This window comes from Heterocephalus glaber, unplaced genomic scaffold, assembly GCF_053883595.1.
Source record: "Heterocephalus glaber isolate CG9 unplaced genomic scaffold, H.glaber_assembly_v1.0 deba00001472, whole genome shotgun sequence".
Lineage (NCBI taxonomy): Eukaryota > Metazoa > Chordata > Mammalia > Rodentia > Bathyergidae > Heterocephalus > Heterocephalus glaber.
The window spans coordinates 22,864,364-22,883,738 of NW_028258315.1; the positions used below are offsets into that span (position 1 = coordinate 22,864,364).

At 40.8% G+C, this 19,375-nt stretch overlaps 1 protein-coding gene across 6 annotated transcripts in view; it reads right to left on the bottom strand.

Annotated features, from left to right (window-relative positions):
* Gpld1 (glycosylphosphatidylinositol specific phospholipase D1) overlaps positions 1-19,375 on the bottom strand; it is a 53,898-nt gene that overhangs the window by 21,872 nt on the left and 12,651 nt on the right. For 4 of the 6 annotated variants that reach the window (XR_015439113.1, XM_087181236.1, XM_087181237.1 and 1 more), the window contains 9 exons: positions 15,532-15,610; positions 12,211-12,308; positions 11,568-11,678; positions 10,779-10,827; positions 10,092-10,146; positions 5,721-5,828; positions 5,471-5,498; positions 5,244-5,383; positions 1,672-1,737 (listed from right to left, as the gene is read on the bottom strand). Coding sequence is in view for 5 of the 6 variants with exons in the window: in XM_087181236.1 (XP_087037362.1) it covers positions 1,672-1,737; positions 5,244-5,383; positions 5,471-5,498; positions 5,721-5,828; positions 10,092-10,146; positions 10,779-10,827; positions 11,568-11,678; positions 12,211-12,308; positions 15,532-15,610 (734 nt within the window). In the remaining variant the exon portion in view is untranslated. Of the gene's footprint in view, positions 1-1,671; positions 1,738-5,243; positions 5,384-5,470; positions 5,499-5,720; positions 5,829-10,091; positions 10,147-10,778; positions 10,828-11,567; positions 11,679-12,210; positions 12,309-15,130; positions 15,275-15,518; positions 15,611-19,375 lie in introns of those variants that run through there. The other 2 variants (XM_004847608.3, XM_004847609.4) reach the window with 2 other exon arrangements.

The window sequence follows — 19,375 nt, forward strand, 5'->3', positions numbered from 1 at the left end:
TGAGAAAGTAACCAACCACCTGAACTTCTGAGTTGAAGAATAAAGTCCCATTAACCACAGGTTAAAAGATGACAGAATTTCAACCTTTGTAGGTCAGAAACGACACAAAACCAAAAATCTTAGAAAAATCTTTTAGTAAAATATTTTAGTAAACACATTCCAAAGCTTAAAAATCTTAACCGATATTTCTGAGACAGGTGGAGCTCAGTGGTAGAATGCATGCTTAGCATGTGTGTGGCCCTGGGTTCAATTCCCAGCATCACCACCAAAGAGGGTGGGATACTGACATTTTCTATAGTCTCAAAATTCTTCGGTAGGAAGAAAAGATTTCAAAATTATTACTAAAAACTAAAGATTTCAATATTTCTCATAAAAGAAACAGGTCTATAGCAGGTGGAAAAAGTATTATGTCGACATAATGATTTACCTTTAAAGACATGCTAGAATACATACCCCAATAAAAATTCTCCAAGCCACATAGTTTAACCAGCCTGTAAAACAGATGTCCAAAGAGCCAGAAAGGCTTCTGAAATGAAGCGGAAGCCAGCAGTAGCCACAAGGGGAGGGCAGGACCCCAACATCCACAGCCAGGAGCCCACAGTGTGCAATTCAGTTTCTTTGTTTTGCAATAGCAGGGATTGAACCCAGAGCTTTTGCACTGAGCTACATCCCCAGGCCTTTTAAAAAAAATTTTTTTTAAATTTTGAGACAGAATCTCAATAAATTGTCCAGAGTGTGTTCAAACTTGCAGTCCTCCTTCTTCACCCTCCCAGAGTGCTGGGATTACGGGCATGTGCCACCACACCCAGCTGCAATTAAAATTTTTTTTAAAAACAACCAAACCTACCTGCTTTGAAAAATAAAGCAATGAGGGTTTACCTGAACCATTTTGCATCTTTTAAATTCCTCTGAAGTGTGAAGATCATTCTTCTCAGGGCCCCTCATCACAATGCCCTGTTTCTGAATTTCTAATATTTGCTCACCACTTCTTCCAGCACAGCTCTTGAGTAGCCTGGGCTGGGATCCCTGTGGCACATTCCCAGCTCACCTTGCATTCTCCTCTTGAGGCTCGTGAACACTCACAATGACTTATTCCATGCCCAGCCACCTGCCTGTCACACACCCCAAGAGGCGAGCAGGAGGCACCTGTTCATGATGCTCTCGCACCTAAGGGAGCTCCTGGCACCCAGTGACCAATATCTGGCATTTCAGTATTTATATTTAGTCTGACATTTTGCTAATAATATATATTGATTTCTATTACTAACATGAACGAATGACTGGTGGTTCGTACCCACTGGCACCAGCAGGAGACACCAGTAGTACCCAGGATGAAAGCGGGGTAAAGATTATGAGTAATGATGATAATTACAATAGTATGAAGAATACCAAGTATTGTTAGAGAGCAACTCACTATGTGCTTGTGGCTTTGCATCCACCCACACATAATCACTGCCACAATCCGAGGAGCAGACCCAGGCTCTGTCCACGGTGCAGAGAGAGGAAGCTACACCTCAAAAACCTCAGCAACTTGCTTAAAAGTCCCATGGCTCTGCATAGCAGAGGTAGAATTTGAACAGACATCTGTCTACAGACCCCATGCTCTCAACTGCACCCTCCTACCCCGGGTGAGATGTTCTTTTCCCGTGAATGATTCTGGAATCCACTCACCTGTGGCTGTTGTTTCGATGGCCACCACATGCAATGAATAGAGGGTTCTCGGGCAGGTCACAGTTGCTGGGGAAAAGTGCAATGAGTTAGGCAGGTGTTGACCTTCTCCTAGAGCATGACTTGTACTGAGAGTCGGGTGCAGTTCAAACCCCCTTTTTTAAAAGCTTCAGGTGTTCACTGCCAGGCCATACAGGACCCAGAAGGAGGCCGAGTCTTTCCAGACAGGGTGGCTAAGGTGACTGCGGTTTGGGAAAGGGTCCCACAGCCCCATGCCTCAGACTCACCCCTCCCCCCCTACCTGCCAAGCCACTGCAACTAATGCAAGATGCCCTGGATTAGAGGTGATAGAAATCATTCCCATCTACATCATCTTCCACCCAGTTATGCCCATTTCCACTCAAATATGTCTGAGTTGCTCTTTTAAAACAATCCTACAAATTCCTACAAATCCCTGTTGTGAGCTAAGAGGACCCTGAGGTACCAGGGCTGGACTCTTCCCATGGGGGCCTCCCCAGCTCTAAAGAGAAACAGGGCATTTGCCTTCCAAGTGTCCTTGGGGGGGGGGGGATAAGAAGATGCCTACATTGTGCATGATGGCCACCCAGGGAGGCTCAGCTACCTGACATGAGAACAGAGCACAGGGCAAGGAAACAGATGTCCGGGAAAGATTTCAGAAAAAGAGGCAGAGAGAAGCTGAAGGCAAGCTTTATCCCATCAGACACTTCCTTAGGGCCAGCTTTGAGCTGAGGAAAATATTCTCTGAGTCCTCTTCGCTCCATCGCCAGGATTAAAATGATAGTTGGGGCTGGCTATGGTGGTGCATGCCCCTAATCCCAGGACTCTGGGAGATGAGGCAGGAGGATTGCAAATTAGAGCACAGCTGGGGGAAACGAGTTAATGCTTCTTTTCTTCTAGGCTCATTACTCTCAAAATTCCTTAAAGATATTTCATATATTAGCTTAGTTGATAAAGTAAAGGGCAGAAACCTTAAGATAAAGGAACAGACAGTTTAAAATGTTTTTAGGCAAAACATCTTAGATTATCCTTCAAAAAAACTGGTGTAACTCCTGCCTTTCACCTAGAAAATAGGTAGGCCAACCTGTTCCCCCATAAACCAAGACCAAGGCAGAACTTCCTACAGACTCACAAATTCCATGGATTTCCACTGCCAAAAACACATTAAGTACTCCCAGCTCCAAACTGTAGCACACCACACCGAGTGTCCACTTTTACATTTCTGCCTAATAGATCTCTTTATACCTCTTTAAAAAGACAAATTAGCAATTTAGTGAGATCCTATCTCTACATTAATAAAGAAGGGAGGGAGGGAGGGCAGGCTAGAGCTGTAGCTCAGTGGAGAGGGTCTGGTTCACTCCCCATTATTACAAAAGAAAAAAAAAGGCAGCTAATGACATTGCACTAAACCTACAAATACATGTTGAGGTAAGCAGAGTTCTGGCTGAGGATGTAACCACCAATAATTCATCGTTTCTTTAGAAAAGTATGAGTTTCAAATAACAAATGAGCTTTGGAAGATAACCCATTATTAGTCAGCTGAAAAATGCATGTTTATATGAAAATATGTGTATATTTTTTCCTATCATGAATTTATTTGTATTGTCTCTCTTCGGAGCCTTCTCCAAATTTCTCATAAATGTCCCTGAATTGGGACAAATCTTTCTTTGTGCATAAAGAAGCAATTGATTTGTAGAATTTTGTGCCTTGGTAAATTATGACTCAGATCAAAGGAGAAGAAACATATTCCTTTCAATTATTTCTTCCTGAGGAAAAGATGTGGTCCAGCAGTACATCTTTTCTTAGCTATATGTGGAACCAAACCAAAACAAACCCCAAGTGAGGGGAAGGGGGAGGAGAAAGGAAAGAAGGGAAAGGAAAAACCAGAAACAAAGTCTTTCTAAATAGGAAGGGGGGGGGATGAAGGGAGGGCAGGGGAATGGGGAAAAAAATAGGAACCAAGACATATCATGTACAGGTACAAACTCCCAATGATGAATGTCATCATACTGTGTACCTAAAATGTACCAATAAACTTAATGAATTTAAAAAACAACTCAAAGTGTGTTTTCCAGCTTTGGGGATTGTTACACAAGGATGACATAAAACAAGGAAATGAGGTCATTCATCCTGATGCAACCAAATGTTACAAACCCTTCCAATAAAGACTTAGCTTACTTCTAATAACAATTATAATAACAGAAGCCAAATTTACTAAGTGTTTACTACATGCTAAACCCTTGGCATGAGCACATTCATGTACTCCTCACAGCCTCTGATAAAGACAGAATGATTACTGCCCCCATTCTACAGATGAGACACTAAGGATCAGGAGGGTTAGCAGCAGTTCCAGATAACTCAGTGGGAGTGGCAGGGCTCTCAAACCTGTCCTTGCTACAGCCCTGCACCTTAAACTCCCAGCCACGGAGGCAGGGCTTGGGACAGGAACTTGAGGCTCCTCTGCTATTAAAAATGCCATTTCTATTAGTTTGTTTAGCCCTGCCAAATTGTTACTCACTGAGGCTTCAAAACAAGTTTCCTAAGCTAAAGTCAAACTCATCAAAGGGAATTTTGTTTCAAATCAACACAACGTGTAATTATGATTAACATTATGTGAATAGTAGAAGGTGTTTTTAAAGGCACAGGAACATCGCCCCATGCATAGTCTAGAGCTCTGCTTCTGTCAGCCACTCCAACTTATAAATGCCTGCACCTCCTAGGATCCTACCCTGGAACCACCGCCCTGGGCCCAGCTCCTGCCTGCAGAACCGGCTTGCCCACCCTGCAGCACCTGCCCTGCCCACCCTTTCCCTAAAGTAGGGGTGGCCTGTGATGCTATGCTTCCTCCTCAAGCTCTGCCTGGCCCCCCAGCTCCACAGCTGGAGGACTTGTACCTGACAGTGCTGGTGCGAACACCTTCTCCAAGGGATCCTGGCCCCCTTGGATGATCCTGCTACCCCATTTTTATTTGGGCTGAGTCTCTGGTTAACTCTTGTCCTGAGCTGGGGCTGAGTGGCTGTCCCATCTGGGCTGCTTATCGGATTTTTCAAGGAAGGCTGCACCATCTGTTTCATTCTGGAGGACAAGGCTGTGGCTGGGGTTTTGGTGGCCTCTGTCCTCTTACTGTGAGATCAGGCAGCCCTGGGCCCTGAGAGGTCAGTCTGGGTGAGAGGAGGATGGCCACACAGCCCCAGTGTAGTGGTGCAGCCACCTCAGAGCCTGGGGAATGGGCGCTCCTGCCCCACCATGAGTTCCAAGGAGAAACTCTGGGGCACTACCCAGGGGCGGATTCCTTCCTGTCTGATTTCTCACAGACCATAGCACGTGCCTCTCCATCCCTAAAACTTGCCTGGCCTTAGCCAAGCCAAGTGTGTAGGAACCCATCAAGTTTTTGAGATGACAGTTTCTACCCTTTACTTCTTTGAATAAGTTAACACTGTAGTTCATGAGATGGTTTGGTCTTGTTTTTGTTTGATTAGTTGAAAAGCCTAAGAATTATTCTGGGGAACAGGGTGGAAAGACAAGGAGGATTGGTGTAAGAAAGAGTAATAATTCACCTGGTACCATTCTCTAGCATGAAGCTCGTCAGACGGTAGATATTTGTGGACCAGAATGCCATATCATCAAGTCCTCCAAGGAAATACTCTTGGAAATGTTCCACCAAAAACGGGGACTTTATAGAGTAGGTGGAATAAAGCTACAGCAGAGAGAACAGAAAGATAAGTAAGGTGCCATTCCTGCCATTTGTACATTCCTTTAAGATTTCAAAGAGTAAAATCTTTACCTTGGAAACAGCTAACATCTCTCCATACCTGCAACATAAATGATCATTTTGAGAGATGTAGTTTCTATAGAGAAATGAAGCAAATAAGAAGAAAAAAGCACCATCCACATGTACCCAACTATCATGCAACTGTCTTCAAATAAGCAAAATCCATAAATGCAAAATCCATTCCTAGGAACTAAAACGTGGAAAGAATGCTAAGAAAGCCACACTAAGATCAGTTGGACACTTTCCCCTGGGTCATACTTACATTTCCAGGAACTGAAGGTATGAACAGTCGACAATGACATTTTCAGTGATGACTTTTCGACCATAGAGTTTCTCATAAATCCCTAGTAGATCCTTGACAGGCACATACCTGAGAAATGCATTAGAATAAAATGTTTTGATTCTAAAGTTGGCTATAACAGCAACAGAAAGAGCAGCTCTCAGTTATTCCATAATTATTATATACCAGATATTGTTTCAGTGATACTACCAGGGCCCCTGTATATTCCCACTTTACAGAGGGGGAAACTGAGACACAGAAAAGTTAAATAATTGGCTCAGGGATGCAGAGCAAACAACTGGTACCTTAAGTATTTGGAAAGATATTTTCAAAGGTTGGAAACTATGAAGGACAAAAGAAGCATTTAATTTTGTAAACTGAGGGCTGGGATTTAGCTCAGTGCTGCTCCTGCCTGCCTCGGAAGTGTAAGATCCTGAGTTCTATCCTAATTGAGAGTTCAAGAAAAAATTTAAGTATTTTCACTTTTTTGAATTGAACTGTTCTCAAGAATCATTATTTTTAATACAGCAAACATGGATCCTCACCCTAACATGCTAGTTTCAGAGAATACAGTGTAAAGTAGTGAAAAGAACTCTACATCCAATTTTTGGTTCACATATATTAGTTATTTCTGCTGGAAGAACAATAGGATATTTTAAATTTAGATTTTTTTTACTGATTCATCTTTTAATTTCAAAATACTTATAATTGACAAAAATCATGACCAATAAAATCTGATTGAAGTATATTTACAAAAAAGAAAGGACTGGCAAGTCCATTTTTTATTTTATAAGAACACTGGAATGACTTTCCCTATGAATATAGCTTAAAAAAGAGAAAAATAACAAACAATATTTGTTTTAATGAATCACTAAGCTAGCAAGAAAGTGAAATATTTCCAAAGATCAAAACAAATGGGAACTAGGAAGTCTGGGAGGTAAGCAGAGGGGAAAGCCACCTTTCCCCAAAACATCTGCCAATTCCTGGGAACCTGGAGGGTTTTGATGGTTCACAGGAGACGTGATAGAACCACCTGAACTGAACCATCTCTGCACTAAGTCTAGAATACAAAAGGCTAGGTATTTTGCATGAGTATGAGCTAGAAATGAACCAACATAAAAAAAAAAAAACCACAGCAAAGAAATCTGCCTGTTTTCATCTTGGCAATGGAGAGAGAAGGAAAATATATACATATAGCCTCAGAAATGGTAACCCACATATTGCAATTAGAATCGGCAGCCCCACAAGTGTTTTATCCTGCGTCCATGCTACCTGTTTAGTCAGAAAACATTGGAGGTCGAGTGTAAGTTAAAGAGGTCCCAGATAATAGGACCTCAAGGTAACCTACAGAGGCCAAAGCAAACCCTTGCTGGAGAAAAGGAAGCCTGAGTAATTCAAGTTCCATGAATATAAATAACCCAAAGATCACCAGTACAATGGCAGGCAAAGCTGAAAAAGTAGGTATTGAGGCAAAAGCATTGCTAGAGGTAAAGAGGTCACTAAGTCATGGTAAAAAAGTTCAATTCACCAGAAGAGATAACTTTGAAACTCGACTGTGTCTAAACTGTTTATCTTCAAAACATATATGTATGTTGACAGAACAGGAAGAAGTTGAAAAATCGACTATTAGGAGAAATTTTAAACAAATTCTTCCCTCAGGGGTGATCATTAGGTCAATTTGATAAAAAAAAAAAAATAGTAAAAGTATCTTAGTTATAACTTATAAATCATTTTATTTGAACAGTAGATTTAACAAGTTAGAGCTAATAAGCATAACCAAACATTAACATTAAACCAAAAATTAAAAAATTAATATTTTCAATCTCTCATAGAATATTTACAAAATTTGGTCATATTCTAGGATACAAATCAAGATTCACTGAATTTCACAAAAGCCCAAAGAAGGTATAAGGAGGAAAATAATTAAGAATTCAAAAGAATAAAATAGAAAGTGAAGTTGGGTGTGGTGGCGCATGCCTATAATCCCAGCACTCTGGAGGCTGAGGCAGGAGGATTGCCACAAATTTGAGGCTAGCCTGGAGCTACATAGTGAGTTCAAAGTCAGCCTGAACTGCATAGTGAGACTCTGTCACAAAAAACCAAAACAAAATAAAAAATAGAAAGTGAATGTATAAACTGGGCATAGTACTCTGTAATCCCAGTACTCTGGAAGGCTGAGGCAGATGGATCGCAAGCTTGAGCCCAGTTTTGGTGACTCTGTAGGATCCTGTCTCAAAATTAAAAATAAAAGGACTTGGGATGTAGCTCAGTGCAAAGGCCCTGGGTTCAATTTCCAGGACCACAGGAAGGGAGGAAGGAAGGAAAAGTGAATGTATAGTAGATAAGATTGAAAAAGCCAAAGTTCGTTCCTTAAAATAATAAAAGTGAAAAATATTATACAAGATTGTTTAAAAATGAGAAGGCAGCATACACATCATGAACAACAAAGGGAACACTTAAGTACAAATAAAACAGGAGTAAAAAGCTAATAAGTAGATATTACGAACAACCCTATACCAAAATGTTTAAATACTTAGACAAAATGGAAAAGCCCTAGAAAAATGCAAAACTCCTTAAGAAGAAATTGAGAAACTATATAATCCTATAACCATTAAAGAAGTTTTTATAAAAGTTTCCAAAGAAAACAACAGGATTAGACAGCTTTACAGGCATATTCTATCAAACATTCAACAGATTATCAAACATTCTAATCTTACAGAATCTTCCAGAGAATATGAAAGAAAAGACATTCTCCGATTGCTTCCAGCAAGGTTTTGATGCCAAAATTTAAAAAAATAAAGGAAAGGAAAACTGTACATGTTCACTCGTAAACACAAATACAAAAACTAAACAAGAGAAACAACAAATATAAAGATGATACATCATGACAAAATTGGTTTTGCCCCAGGCAATAAGCTTGATACAGTATTAGCAAATAAATTAATATAATTCATTACATTAACACATAAGAAACATAACTATCTCAGATAAAGAGTAAATGTTTAACTTAATTTATCTGATATTAATGTATGAGTAACAAATACTAGTAAACTAGAAATAGAAGGAAACTTTCTTTGATAAAGAGAATCTACATTAAGTGAAATAAATAGGACACATATGTGTAAATACCTAATAGTTTTTCTGGCGTGAGAAAATAAAAGTGTAAATAAGGATCAAAATGTATAATTGATAATGTGAAATAGGAAGAAAAGGTCTAAAGGAGTAAGGGAAGTGGGAGGTGTAGGAGAAAGAAAAGAAGGGAAGAGAAAAGATACAAGAAAAGGAAAAAAATGGAAACAAAGTCTTTGTAAATAGGGAAGGGTGGCGGGGGTGAAGGGCGCACAGAGGAATGGGGAAAAAATAAGAACCAAGATACATCGTGTAAAGGTACAAGATCCCAATGATGAATGTAACTGTATTGTATACCTAAAATGTACCAATAAACTTAATGAAAAAAAAGAGAGAATCTACAAAAATCTAAAACAGGGCCAGGGATTTAGCTCAGTGGTTTCGCCACCTGCTGTGTAAGTGCAAGGACCTGAGTTCGATCCTTGGTACCAAAAACAAACAAACAACAACAACAAAAAATCTAAAACATGATAATGATGAAACTTTGAAAGCATTTTAAGATCAGGAACAAAATAAGTATGCTCAATATCAACACTTCCACCCAGCACTGTCCTTGGGGTACTAGCCAGAATGATATAGCAAGAAAAAAGAAAAGGCAAAGTAAAGCGACTCTACTTTGGAGATTATAATTGTGAATCTATAGTAAATTCCAAAGAACCACCAGGTAAGTTAATGGGGTAGCTTAGAAACATTGCTAGATACAAAATCAAAATTTAAAAGTCATATGCATTTCTATAGACCAGTAATTAATTAGAAAATATAACTTCAAAAATTATTTATGGTAACAAAGAAAAATATAAAGTCTCTGGGACTAAATCTAATAAGATTTAAAAAGCTTGGTGGAAAAGCTTATAAAAAGTTATTCAAGAATACTTAAATGAAATGGAAAAAATATATATATTTTTTTTTTATGGAAAAGAAGATTCAATATTGCCAAATTGCTAATTCTGGTCCAATTCACCTCTAGAGTCAATAAACATCTAATCAAAATTCCAACAAAGTTTTTCTTCAAATAGGTCTACCTGATTCTAAATATGTGAAAGAGTAAAGACAAAAAATAGGCAAGGTCCTTTTGAAGAAAAAGTAGGACAGATGTCTCAACGTGTCCTAAAACAAGTCTGAAGCAAAATACACACATGCATGCTTAAAACTACATATACATTTATCAACATCAGGTCTAAATGCCATTTAGATATCACATATATAAAAGGACATTGCTCTTACCAGCGCCGAGCGAGGTAATTAAAATTAAATTCAAATTGGCTCACCACGTCTCCTCCTGGGGTAAGAGAAGAACACATACATTTGATAAGTTAACAGTAACACAACATGTTTCTTCTAATACAAGTTCTCACAAACAAGATTATTCATTCTTCATCGGTACTTATTTCTGTTGTTTTAGACAGGCATGTCTTTAAGAAAAAGGAATATTTTAAAAATACCAGCTAGCAAAATATATGAATTAAGGAATTATCTAAAGAACTTTTTTACATCAAGGAAAAATAGACCATAGGGGTACTTTAAATAAGTACCATTCACCACCTAACTTTTGTTTCAAAGGGAATTTACTAGAGAAAAGACAGAGGTTTTCAATTTAAACCTAAAGAGATTAGGAGATATAAAATGCACTAGTATTTTTATCAAATACAAGTTTCCCTAAAATTATGATAGAAACCAATGACAAAATGTATTTTAAATAAACCAATGCACATACAACTACTTAGAAATACATCTCTATATTGAATAGAGATATGTCTTACTCTAAATGAAATATAGTATTAAAAATAGCCAGTTAAGCATAAGCTACTAGCAAAATATAAAAAATACATATTTAAATCACAGTAGTGATTTCATTATAAGTGAACTATTGTAATCACAGGAGACAACTTGGCAAATATAAATAAACAGTACCAAAATCACCAGCTGAATGGGCATCAGAATAGGAGCCATGAAAATCAATCTGAGAAAGAAAAAGAAGCATCTGATGTGTATCACAAACTACAGCCCAAACACATACTACTCCACAATCAAACGTGGTGCAGGGGCAGCGGGGAGGGGCCCGTCTGACCGGGTGAAGGCCTAAGGAGTCCTATAGGTGGACCCCTTTCTCATAGTAAGGATTTACTTTGTTTTTTATATTAGAGTTGAGTTGGATACTTAATGTCTGGCAACAAAGCTACTGCAGATAATTGTGCCTCCCAGGATGTATATACAAAATCTCCAAGGCCAAGTTTAACCTTCTAACAAATGGAATTATTATCAATTGGTGACCAGAGGGGTCTTCCAAAAGCAAAGCCACTAGCTAAGACCACAATTATCGGTATAGGGCTATGGCATTTTCACAGAGAAAACTAAAAAGAAAAAAAGCAGAACTGCTACTTTTAAAAAGAACCAATAGGCAGGTATTCATATCCTTATTAAGACGCATGGTTTGAATAAAATTAAACCTCGTCACATCTCTTGCCATTTGCAATGCATGCAAGTCATTCTAGTCTTGTGAGTGAATTTATCCAGGTCCAAGAATAAGAGGAATGAACAGGAAAAGACGACACTATAATCAAACACTACTTTAGGCAAGAAATCTTGTTTGTACATAACATCTGAATAACCTAGGGTTTCTTTTCCTGTAAGTCTGTTTTTGGCCTTGGGGAAGACAGTCACACTCCCACAATGTCAGCAGCTGCAGAGATGGATACTCACAGCCCCCATGGTCCTAAGGAAGCCCTGTTCAATGCCCAGGCTGTGCCAGCTCACGTCTGCCACCATGTGAGAGGTGATTCCAAACAAGAAGGCCACCAGCTTCTCGGTGTTCTGTAAGGAACAAATGGCAGTCCTGTGTGTTTGGGCTATTTTATAACAACAATCCTATGAAAAGCCTATGTATATAACATTTCCGTTAACGGGCCAGGGATTTAGCTCAGTGGTTCCGCTGCCTGCCTCACAACTACAAGGTTCTGAGTTCGATCCCCGGTACCAAAAAGAAAAAAAAATCAACATTTCCATTATCAAGACTCAACAAAAGATTAGAGGCAAGTACATTGTATCTTCTAGTCACCAACACCTACACAGATCTTTAAAAAATGTTCTGTAGTGTCTTAGAAGTGCTTTCAGATTACTATCGGAGCAAAATGACCAAGTGACATGCCCCAAACTTGTGTGTTTTCTCACAACTTTTTCAAGTATCAACTATGCATCTACTGTGTCCCAAGTGCTATGTTTGGCACTAACGGTACAATGGTAAGTAGCTGTCACAGAGCTAGGGGACAAGGTTCAAGTGGGCTAAGTGCAGATGCAAATACCTGGTAGGTCCAGGGTGCAGAGTTTTAGGATCGAGGGTGCCTACCTTCTCCCAGGGAAGGGGAAAGTTCTCCCGGATGTAATGGACACTTGCATTGAGGAACGGGGTCCAGTGTGTGCTCTCAGACACATTATGGAATTTTCCTGATGAAACAAAAGCAAGGCTCTGGGTTCATCAAAGTCAGAGTCTCCACCCAATCTCCTACTACTGGCACTGCTGTGATGTCTCTTCCCCTGGCTCCCTCCAAGCCCCCTGGTTTCTTCCACTGGTGTTCAAGGATACCTCCTGGAGTGGAACAGCACCTGTCACTTTGGGACAGGCAGGGGCCCATCCCTGCGGCCAGAGCCCTCCAGAAGGCACAGGGCAGCCCGAGCTGCTCCCAGTACCTCCCTGTACTGGCTGCAAAGGAGGCTAGAAGGTTCCACCTCTGTGCCCTGTTGAGGACCAGGGAGAATCAAGGCCTAACTGGCCTCCTCTGTGAGCACAAAGGAGAAAGGCTGCAAGCAGGGGTGACTGCATATTAGGGAAAAGCTAAGACAGCTGAGGTTAAGTTGTTTACCAGAGGATGTGCTAATGGATACGGGAAGCCAGATGAATCTTGTGTTACCCTGATTGCTTGTGTCCGTGTTTGGGTGAATAAAAGTGAGGTAAGCCAAAGGCTCGGGCTCCTCTGCTGCTGGACTATTAAACTGACTCCGTGTCTCTTTGTTATTCGTCCTCGTTAGCCCCAGAGTCAGGGAGAAACAAACTAGCTGGTCTAGGTCCCAGAGCAACGCTGGCCAGAGTCAGAGAGTCAGCAACAGGTGGTGGCCCAGCGTGGGACCAGGAACCTGGAGTCGCCTACAGTTGATGCCTGAACAGGGACCTCAGACCAAGGCTACCTTCAGTGCCCTGAAGCTCAGGAGACAAGTTTGGGTTGCTTCATTTATTTGTTGAGGAATTTAAAATATTTTCTTTATCTCTCATAGTGATTTTCCCTAAAAAGCACAAAAGGTGAATCTTCCACGGGCTTTCAAGCACTTTATAATAATCATTTTTAAATGGTATAGGCTTGAGGGGTTCATACAAGCATCACTGGAGTGGGTACCCCATGAGGCATTTCATCAGCCCAGGAAGGGTAGAAAAGACAGGGCCGGCACCCGTTCGCAATCTCCAAGTGCCACAGACTCTTCACGGGGTGCCAGTGTCACAGGATAAATGGAAGCAACATTCAGGAGCTCAGACCCCACCGTTTCACAGTTTTGTGCCATGGCTAAAGTAAAAACTGCCTGCACACCAGCATAAGTTATCAGTTTTTGTGAAAGTTCTTTTCTAAGAAGTTGGAACTAAAAAAATTTGATTTGGTCCAGCAGTTTTCGTAGAGAGAGAACTTTAAACAATTCCTACTCTGCAGAAAATAGTAAAAATCCAGAACGAAATATCAGTAGCTCTTTGGCCCAACTCCACTGAATTGAATCGCCAGATTAACCACAGCAGTCTGGTCCCTCCCTAAATCATACAGACCAGTAGCAAAGGTGGCCCCAGGGCATGCTGGATGCTGACCCCAGCCAGCCACTGTCCAAAGGGTAGGGCTCCTTTGTCCACACCATAGCACCTAACTCACTAGGGATCCCTCAGGTCTGTGCTAACCCTGGTAAGACCAGTTACGACTCTATTGGCCAATGTTGAATTAAATTAAATTACTGCAAACATGAAATATCCGTATAACAAAGAGGATTATTTTGGGCAATTAAGTATCTAAGAATGTTAAGTACTTTCAAACAATACAATAAATGTGAATCATCAGAAAGAAAGAAAGAAAGAAAAAGAGCTGGGAGTGGTGGAGCATGCCTATAATACCAGTTCTCAGGAGGCTGAGGCAGGATGATTGCCATGAGGCCAGCCTGGGCTACATAGTGAGACCCTGTGTCAAAAAACAAAACAAAACAAAAAAACTACTGTTGAATTAGATGTGTATGAAGACAAACTCAAAGTTTAGAAAAATCCCTAAAAATCTAAAAGAAATCTATATTAAAAATTCTCGTTATTGTTATATATTTAGAATTCTTTTTGTCTTTTTTTATTTATCAGTCATACTCCAGTCTCAATCTTTATATAATAGTGTATACTGCTTTATGAAAACACAGAAAATGCTAAATAGTTTGCATTCTACTTTTTTCAGAATATTTATGTGTCTTGTCTAGCATACACTAAAATGTTTCTCTAATGAACAAACAAAATCCTTTTTTCTTTTTTGCATAAGATATCAAAGGATTATTAAAATACCATGGGACAGAAGGGCTCCCATGCACATGGTGTGGGAAATGCTAAACTAGAAATAGGTTAGAAAGGGGGAGAACTATGAGACATAGGCAAAATAACAGGACCAGAAAATGACAATCAGACAAAGTGAAACAAGAGGAAAAAATTAAAAATGAGAAATCCAAAGCATAGGTACCTGGGATCCTAACTGCAGGAGTGAGTGGGCCCTAAATATTTCAATAACCCCAAAAGACATCATTATATATTTTTTTAAATGAGATAAAGACAGATAACCTTAAGACAGCAGATATATATAGTTTCTGCAAAACCTGGATGGCTTTTATTCATCTCTCCACACCCTCTCCATTCTCTCCCACCTGCAGAGAGACTCTGAGGTCACCTGCTGCAAGTGGCTTCATGGTCCCTCAGCTTTGGTTAGGTTGAGTTTGGCCAACAGAACAAGCAAGAGCTAAGAGAAAAGGGGAGTGAGAGTTAGGCTGGGAAGTCACAGCGGGCTGGCTGCTCCCTCCAGGTGGCCTTCTTCATGAAGCTCTTTTTCGTCTGCAGGTCTAGCTCTTTGCCCTGCCCTATTCCTTGGGGTTCCTTAAATCCAGTCCAGAACTGTGAAATGAATGGCTTACTGAACACCCCTCTAGGCTCTCACTTTGAATGTGACTTCTGTGCTCTGACATAACCCATGAGCCCAGTTTATGGATGACACTACCTTAGATTTGCATAACACTTCTCAAATATTCCTCCTGAAGGCCAACAGTCCAGTGAATAGGCAGGGCCTGCATGATCACTGCTACCTCACAGGCATAGAAATTCCACAATTTTCAAGGTCACATTCTGACAGGCAATATAGAAGAAACACAAACTCAAACCTTTGATTTCTTACAAAATGTTTTCACCTTGCCACAAAGCAGTAAAGCAAGTAAGGACAATAAAAATATGACTCATCAGAAAATAAAATTTTCTGAATTTCTGTGCTTAAATGGTTAAGTCATTGACTACTAATAGTGGAAAACATATTGTGTCATTATATACTTTTAAAGTCGGAGCCATTCTTATTAACCAAGTAAAAGTGACATCATTTGGTTTGTCATCCTTACCTGCAAATCTTACCTGATTTGCAGAAGCTGGGGTAAAAAGCATCAGGAAACACAGCCCCAGCCTGATATGCATCTTGGTGTTCTAGTAACAGCTGGAAAGCCAGAAAATACAGAAATTAGTGGGCCAGAGGCACCAAGCTGGCAAACACAAAACCCATCAATTTCTAGCTATGAGATCTGGGACTGTCAAGGGAAGGGATGGATGGAAAGAAGGGGAACAGGCAGGCAAGCATAATAAATAAATAAATAATAAAAACTCTTGCATAATCCAAGACAACACATTACAATATATAACTTCAGGTTCTTGCCTACCAAACATTGCCTAATTAGAATGCAACAAAGATAACCTGTTTAAATTTCATCTCCTGACATTTTTTCTGTCTTCCCACTACAGCAGGATTTTCTTGAGTATATTTTATTGATCCAGAGCTGGTTTGTGATAAGATTTGCGAGGATACACAGTGAAATGAGAAAAATACAGAGAAAGATAGACAGATAGGTGTATACATACACATTCACAGCAGTTTGTAGCTGCTACCTCTGATTAGTCTAAGACTGTGTCCTTTGTGCTTCTATGTGGTTACAAAGGTATCCTCTCCTATTTAAAATTATGTGAAAGAGATGGTAAGATTTTCTTTCCAATGTTCTTCCTCGGGAGAGAATGGCTCCCTGGGTCCATCCTGACTCTTTATGTTGTGCCTGGCAGCATGTACCCAGACTGCCCGCCCTGAGACTGATGGAGCACAGCCTCCTCCATGGACCCCACTTGTTTGGGCTAACGTGGAAGCACGTGATGCTTGTGCAACAGAGGTGGCAGAGGTGTGGCTGAGTGTCCTACAGGTTCATAGTCAAAGTACAGGGCATCCAGTTTTGCAAGAGGACTGTGGCTGTGGCGATGTAGTCTCACAGCCAATTGTCAAGGTGGTGGCTTCTTAGTTTCCAAACCACCTATGAGTCCACTGAATCTTCAGCTAGCAAATGGGGATGTGGCTGTTACTTCCCATCAGCTGAGAGTAAGGTGCAGCTTGGCTAGTGGCTCTGCTCTCACCCCTAACGCTACAGCCCTGGGGCTCTAAGTCAACCTAGCAGCCCCTCCGCATCCAAGGATAACCCTTGCCAACTACCTGGTTAATGGCCAGTAGACACTGCTGATCCCTGCTGCTAGTTTCTGGAGCTCTTCTGGGCCAGCAGTGGCTCACATTTGTAGCTTTTTCAAGGCAACATGCTCCAGGATAAGAAGCCAGAGTAAATTTACAGGACCTTCCAAGCCCTCACTACCCAGATTTTTAGGACCACTGATGTGAGGCTTTTTTTTTTTTTTAAAAAAAAAACAGAGCCTGTGCTACAGCACAAAGAGGGCAGTACATCAGAAGGATCTCTTCTAGATCAACACAAGGAGTATGCAGGAATTGCTGCTTATATAGTACCAGCAGACCTGTGATTGGCCCAATATTCAAGCCTATGATTGGCTCAAATTTGAGCCTTGAGCTTCTGCACAGCAAGAGAAACCACCAGCAGTATGAAGAGACAACCCACAATGTGGGAAACAATCTTCACCTGCTCTTCCTCAGACAAAGGTCTACTATCTCGAATCTATAAAGAACTTAAAAAGATCAGACCTCCCAAATTTAAAGACCCAATCCAAAAATGGGCATCTGAAATGAACAGATATTTCTCAGACAAAGAAGTAAAAATAGCAAATAAATGCATGAAAAAATGTTCAACATCACTCGTCATTCGAGAGATGCCAATGAAAACAACGCTGAGATTCCACTTCACTCCAGAAAGAATGGCTATCATGAAATCAACCAAGAACAAATGCTGGCGGGGCTGTGGGGAAAGAGGAACCCTGCTCCACTGCTGGTGGGAGTGTAGACTGGTGCAACCAATGTGGAAATCAGTATGGAGATACCTCAAAGAACTAGGACTGGAAGTCCCATTTGACCCTGCTATTCCACTGCTGGGGATCTTCCCCAAAGAATTAAAAGAATCATACCACAGTGATATATGTGCACCCATGTTCATAGCAACACAGTTTGTAATAGCTAAAACTTGGAAACAGCCCAAGTGCCCATCAACTGGAGACTGGATAAAGAAAATGTGATTTTTTAAATAAAATGGAGTACTACTCAGCCATAAAAAATGAGAAATTAGAGACATTTATAGCTAAGTGGATGCACACTGAGGCAATACTCTTAAGTGAAATAAATAGGACACACATGTATAAATACAGAATAGTTTCTCTGGTGTGAGAAACTGAAAGTGTAAATAAGGACTAAATGTATAATAGGTAATGTGAAATAGGAAGAAAAGGGGCAAAGGGGAAGGAAGTGGGAGGGCTTGGGGAAAGGATAGAAGGGAATGGCATTAATATGAGAAAATGGAAAAATAGGAACAAAATCTTTGTAAATAGGGAGGAATGGAGGGGTTGAAGGGAGGGCTGGGCAAGGGTGAAAAATAAGAACCAAGCGAGATTATGTAAAGGTGCAAATTTCCAATGATGAATGTCATTATATTGTATACCTAAAATGTACTGATTATTAGAATGAATAATCGATAATGTAAAATAGGAAGTAAAGGTCCAAAGGGGTAGGGGTAGTGGGAGGGGCAGGGGAAAGGAAAGAAGGGAAAGGAAAAATGATGAGAAATGGAAAAAATGGAAATAAAGTCTTTGTAAATAGGGAAGGGTGGAGGGGGTGAAGGGAGGGCTAGGAATGGGGAAAAAATAAGAACCAAGATGCATTATGTAAAGGGACAATTCCCAATGAGAAATGTAATTGTGTTGTATACCTACAATGTACCAATAAAAGAATTTAGTATAAAAAAAATTTGAGCCTTGATTGGCCCAAATGCAATTCTACTGCTCAGCTCAAATTCATGCCTGCTTCGGTAGGAGCAGACATCATCCAGGGCAGGCACGGGTGTCAGGGTGTCCAGGATTGTCACAGCAGTTCAAAGGAATGGCAGCACTTCAAAGGAATGTTGGGAGATGCTGTTTAATTGACAGCTGTCACATCTCTGTGAAAATGGTGGGGCCAAAGCTGAGGGAGTTTTCAGGAGGGCTGGCTGTGTTCACCACAGCTTACTGGAGTGTGAGGAGGTTGGGGATGAGATCCTTCCATAATCTCTGCCACTTCTTCAAGGAGGCAGCAGCCACAGGAGCAGGTAAAAGGGCTTCACTTCTTGTCAGAGCAGCCTGGAGAACAGGCACAAAGTAACCTCAAGGGCGGCAGGAGGACAATGGGGCAAGTTGTCCCCATCCACACTCAGGAGAAGGTGAGGGAGGGGTCTGACAGCCGTGGGACAAGCCACTCCCCCTTCTGGCATAGGGGGCCCAACGTTTTTATTAACACAATGTTTTTATTTTCTGATAAGGACTTACAATAATGTGGACCATTCATAGAGGCAACAAAGAAGTACTTTGAGAACGTAACACAAGAAAACGGCAAAATCATCCAGTTTTGCTTTTTGTTTTTCCCAGAGAAAAAGAATTATTCCCTCCTGAGGACACTGAATGCCACACCAATCAGGAAGGCTGGTCCAAGCACAGGGAGAAGCCACCAGCACACTGACCCCTCACTTGTTAGGCTAAGAAAGGGACATGGGACAGGAAACCTCCCCACCACTGCTCTGGAAGCTGCTGTCTCCCACCAGGCTCTGAGGTCAAGTCCTCCCTGTGGAAGGAGGCAGAACACCATCAAGACCACTAGGCCTTTCTCTACCTGGGGGCATCAGTCACATGAATCAATAAAGTTGGTAAAGTCTCTTCTTTCAAAACATAGCCTGAGTTGGACTTTTGTCACTTAAAAATAATAATTAACTTTATTGAATATTTACCTTACCAGCCAGTGTTCAAA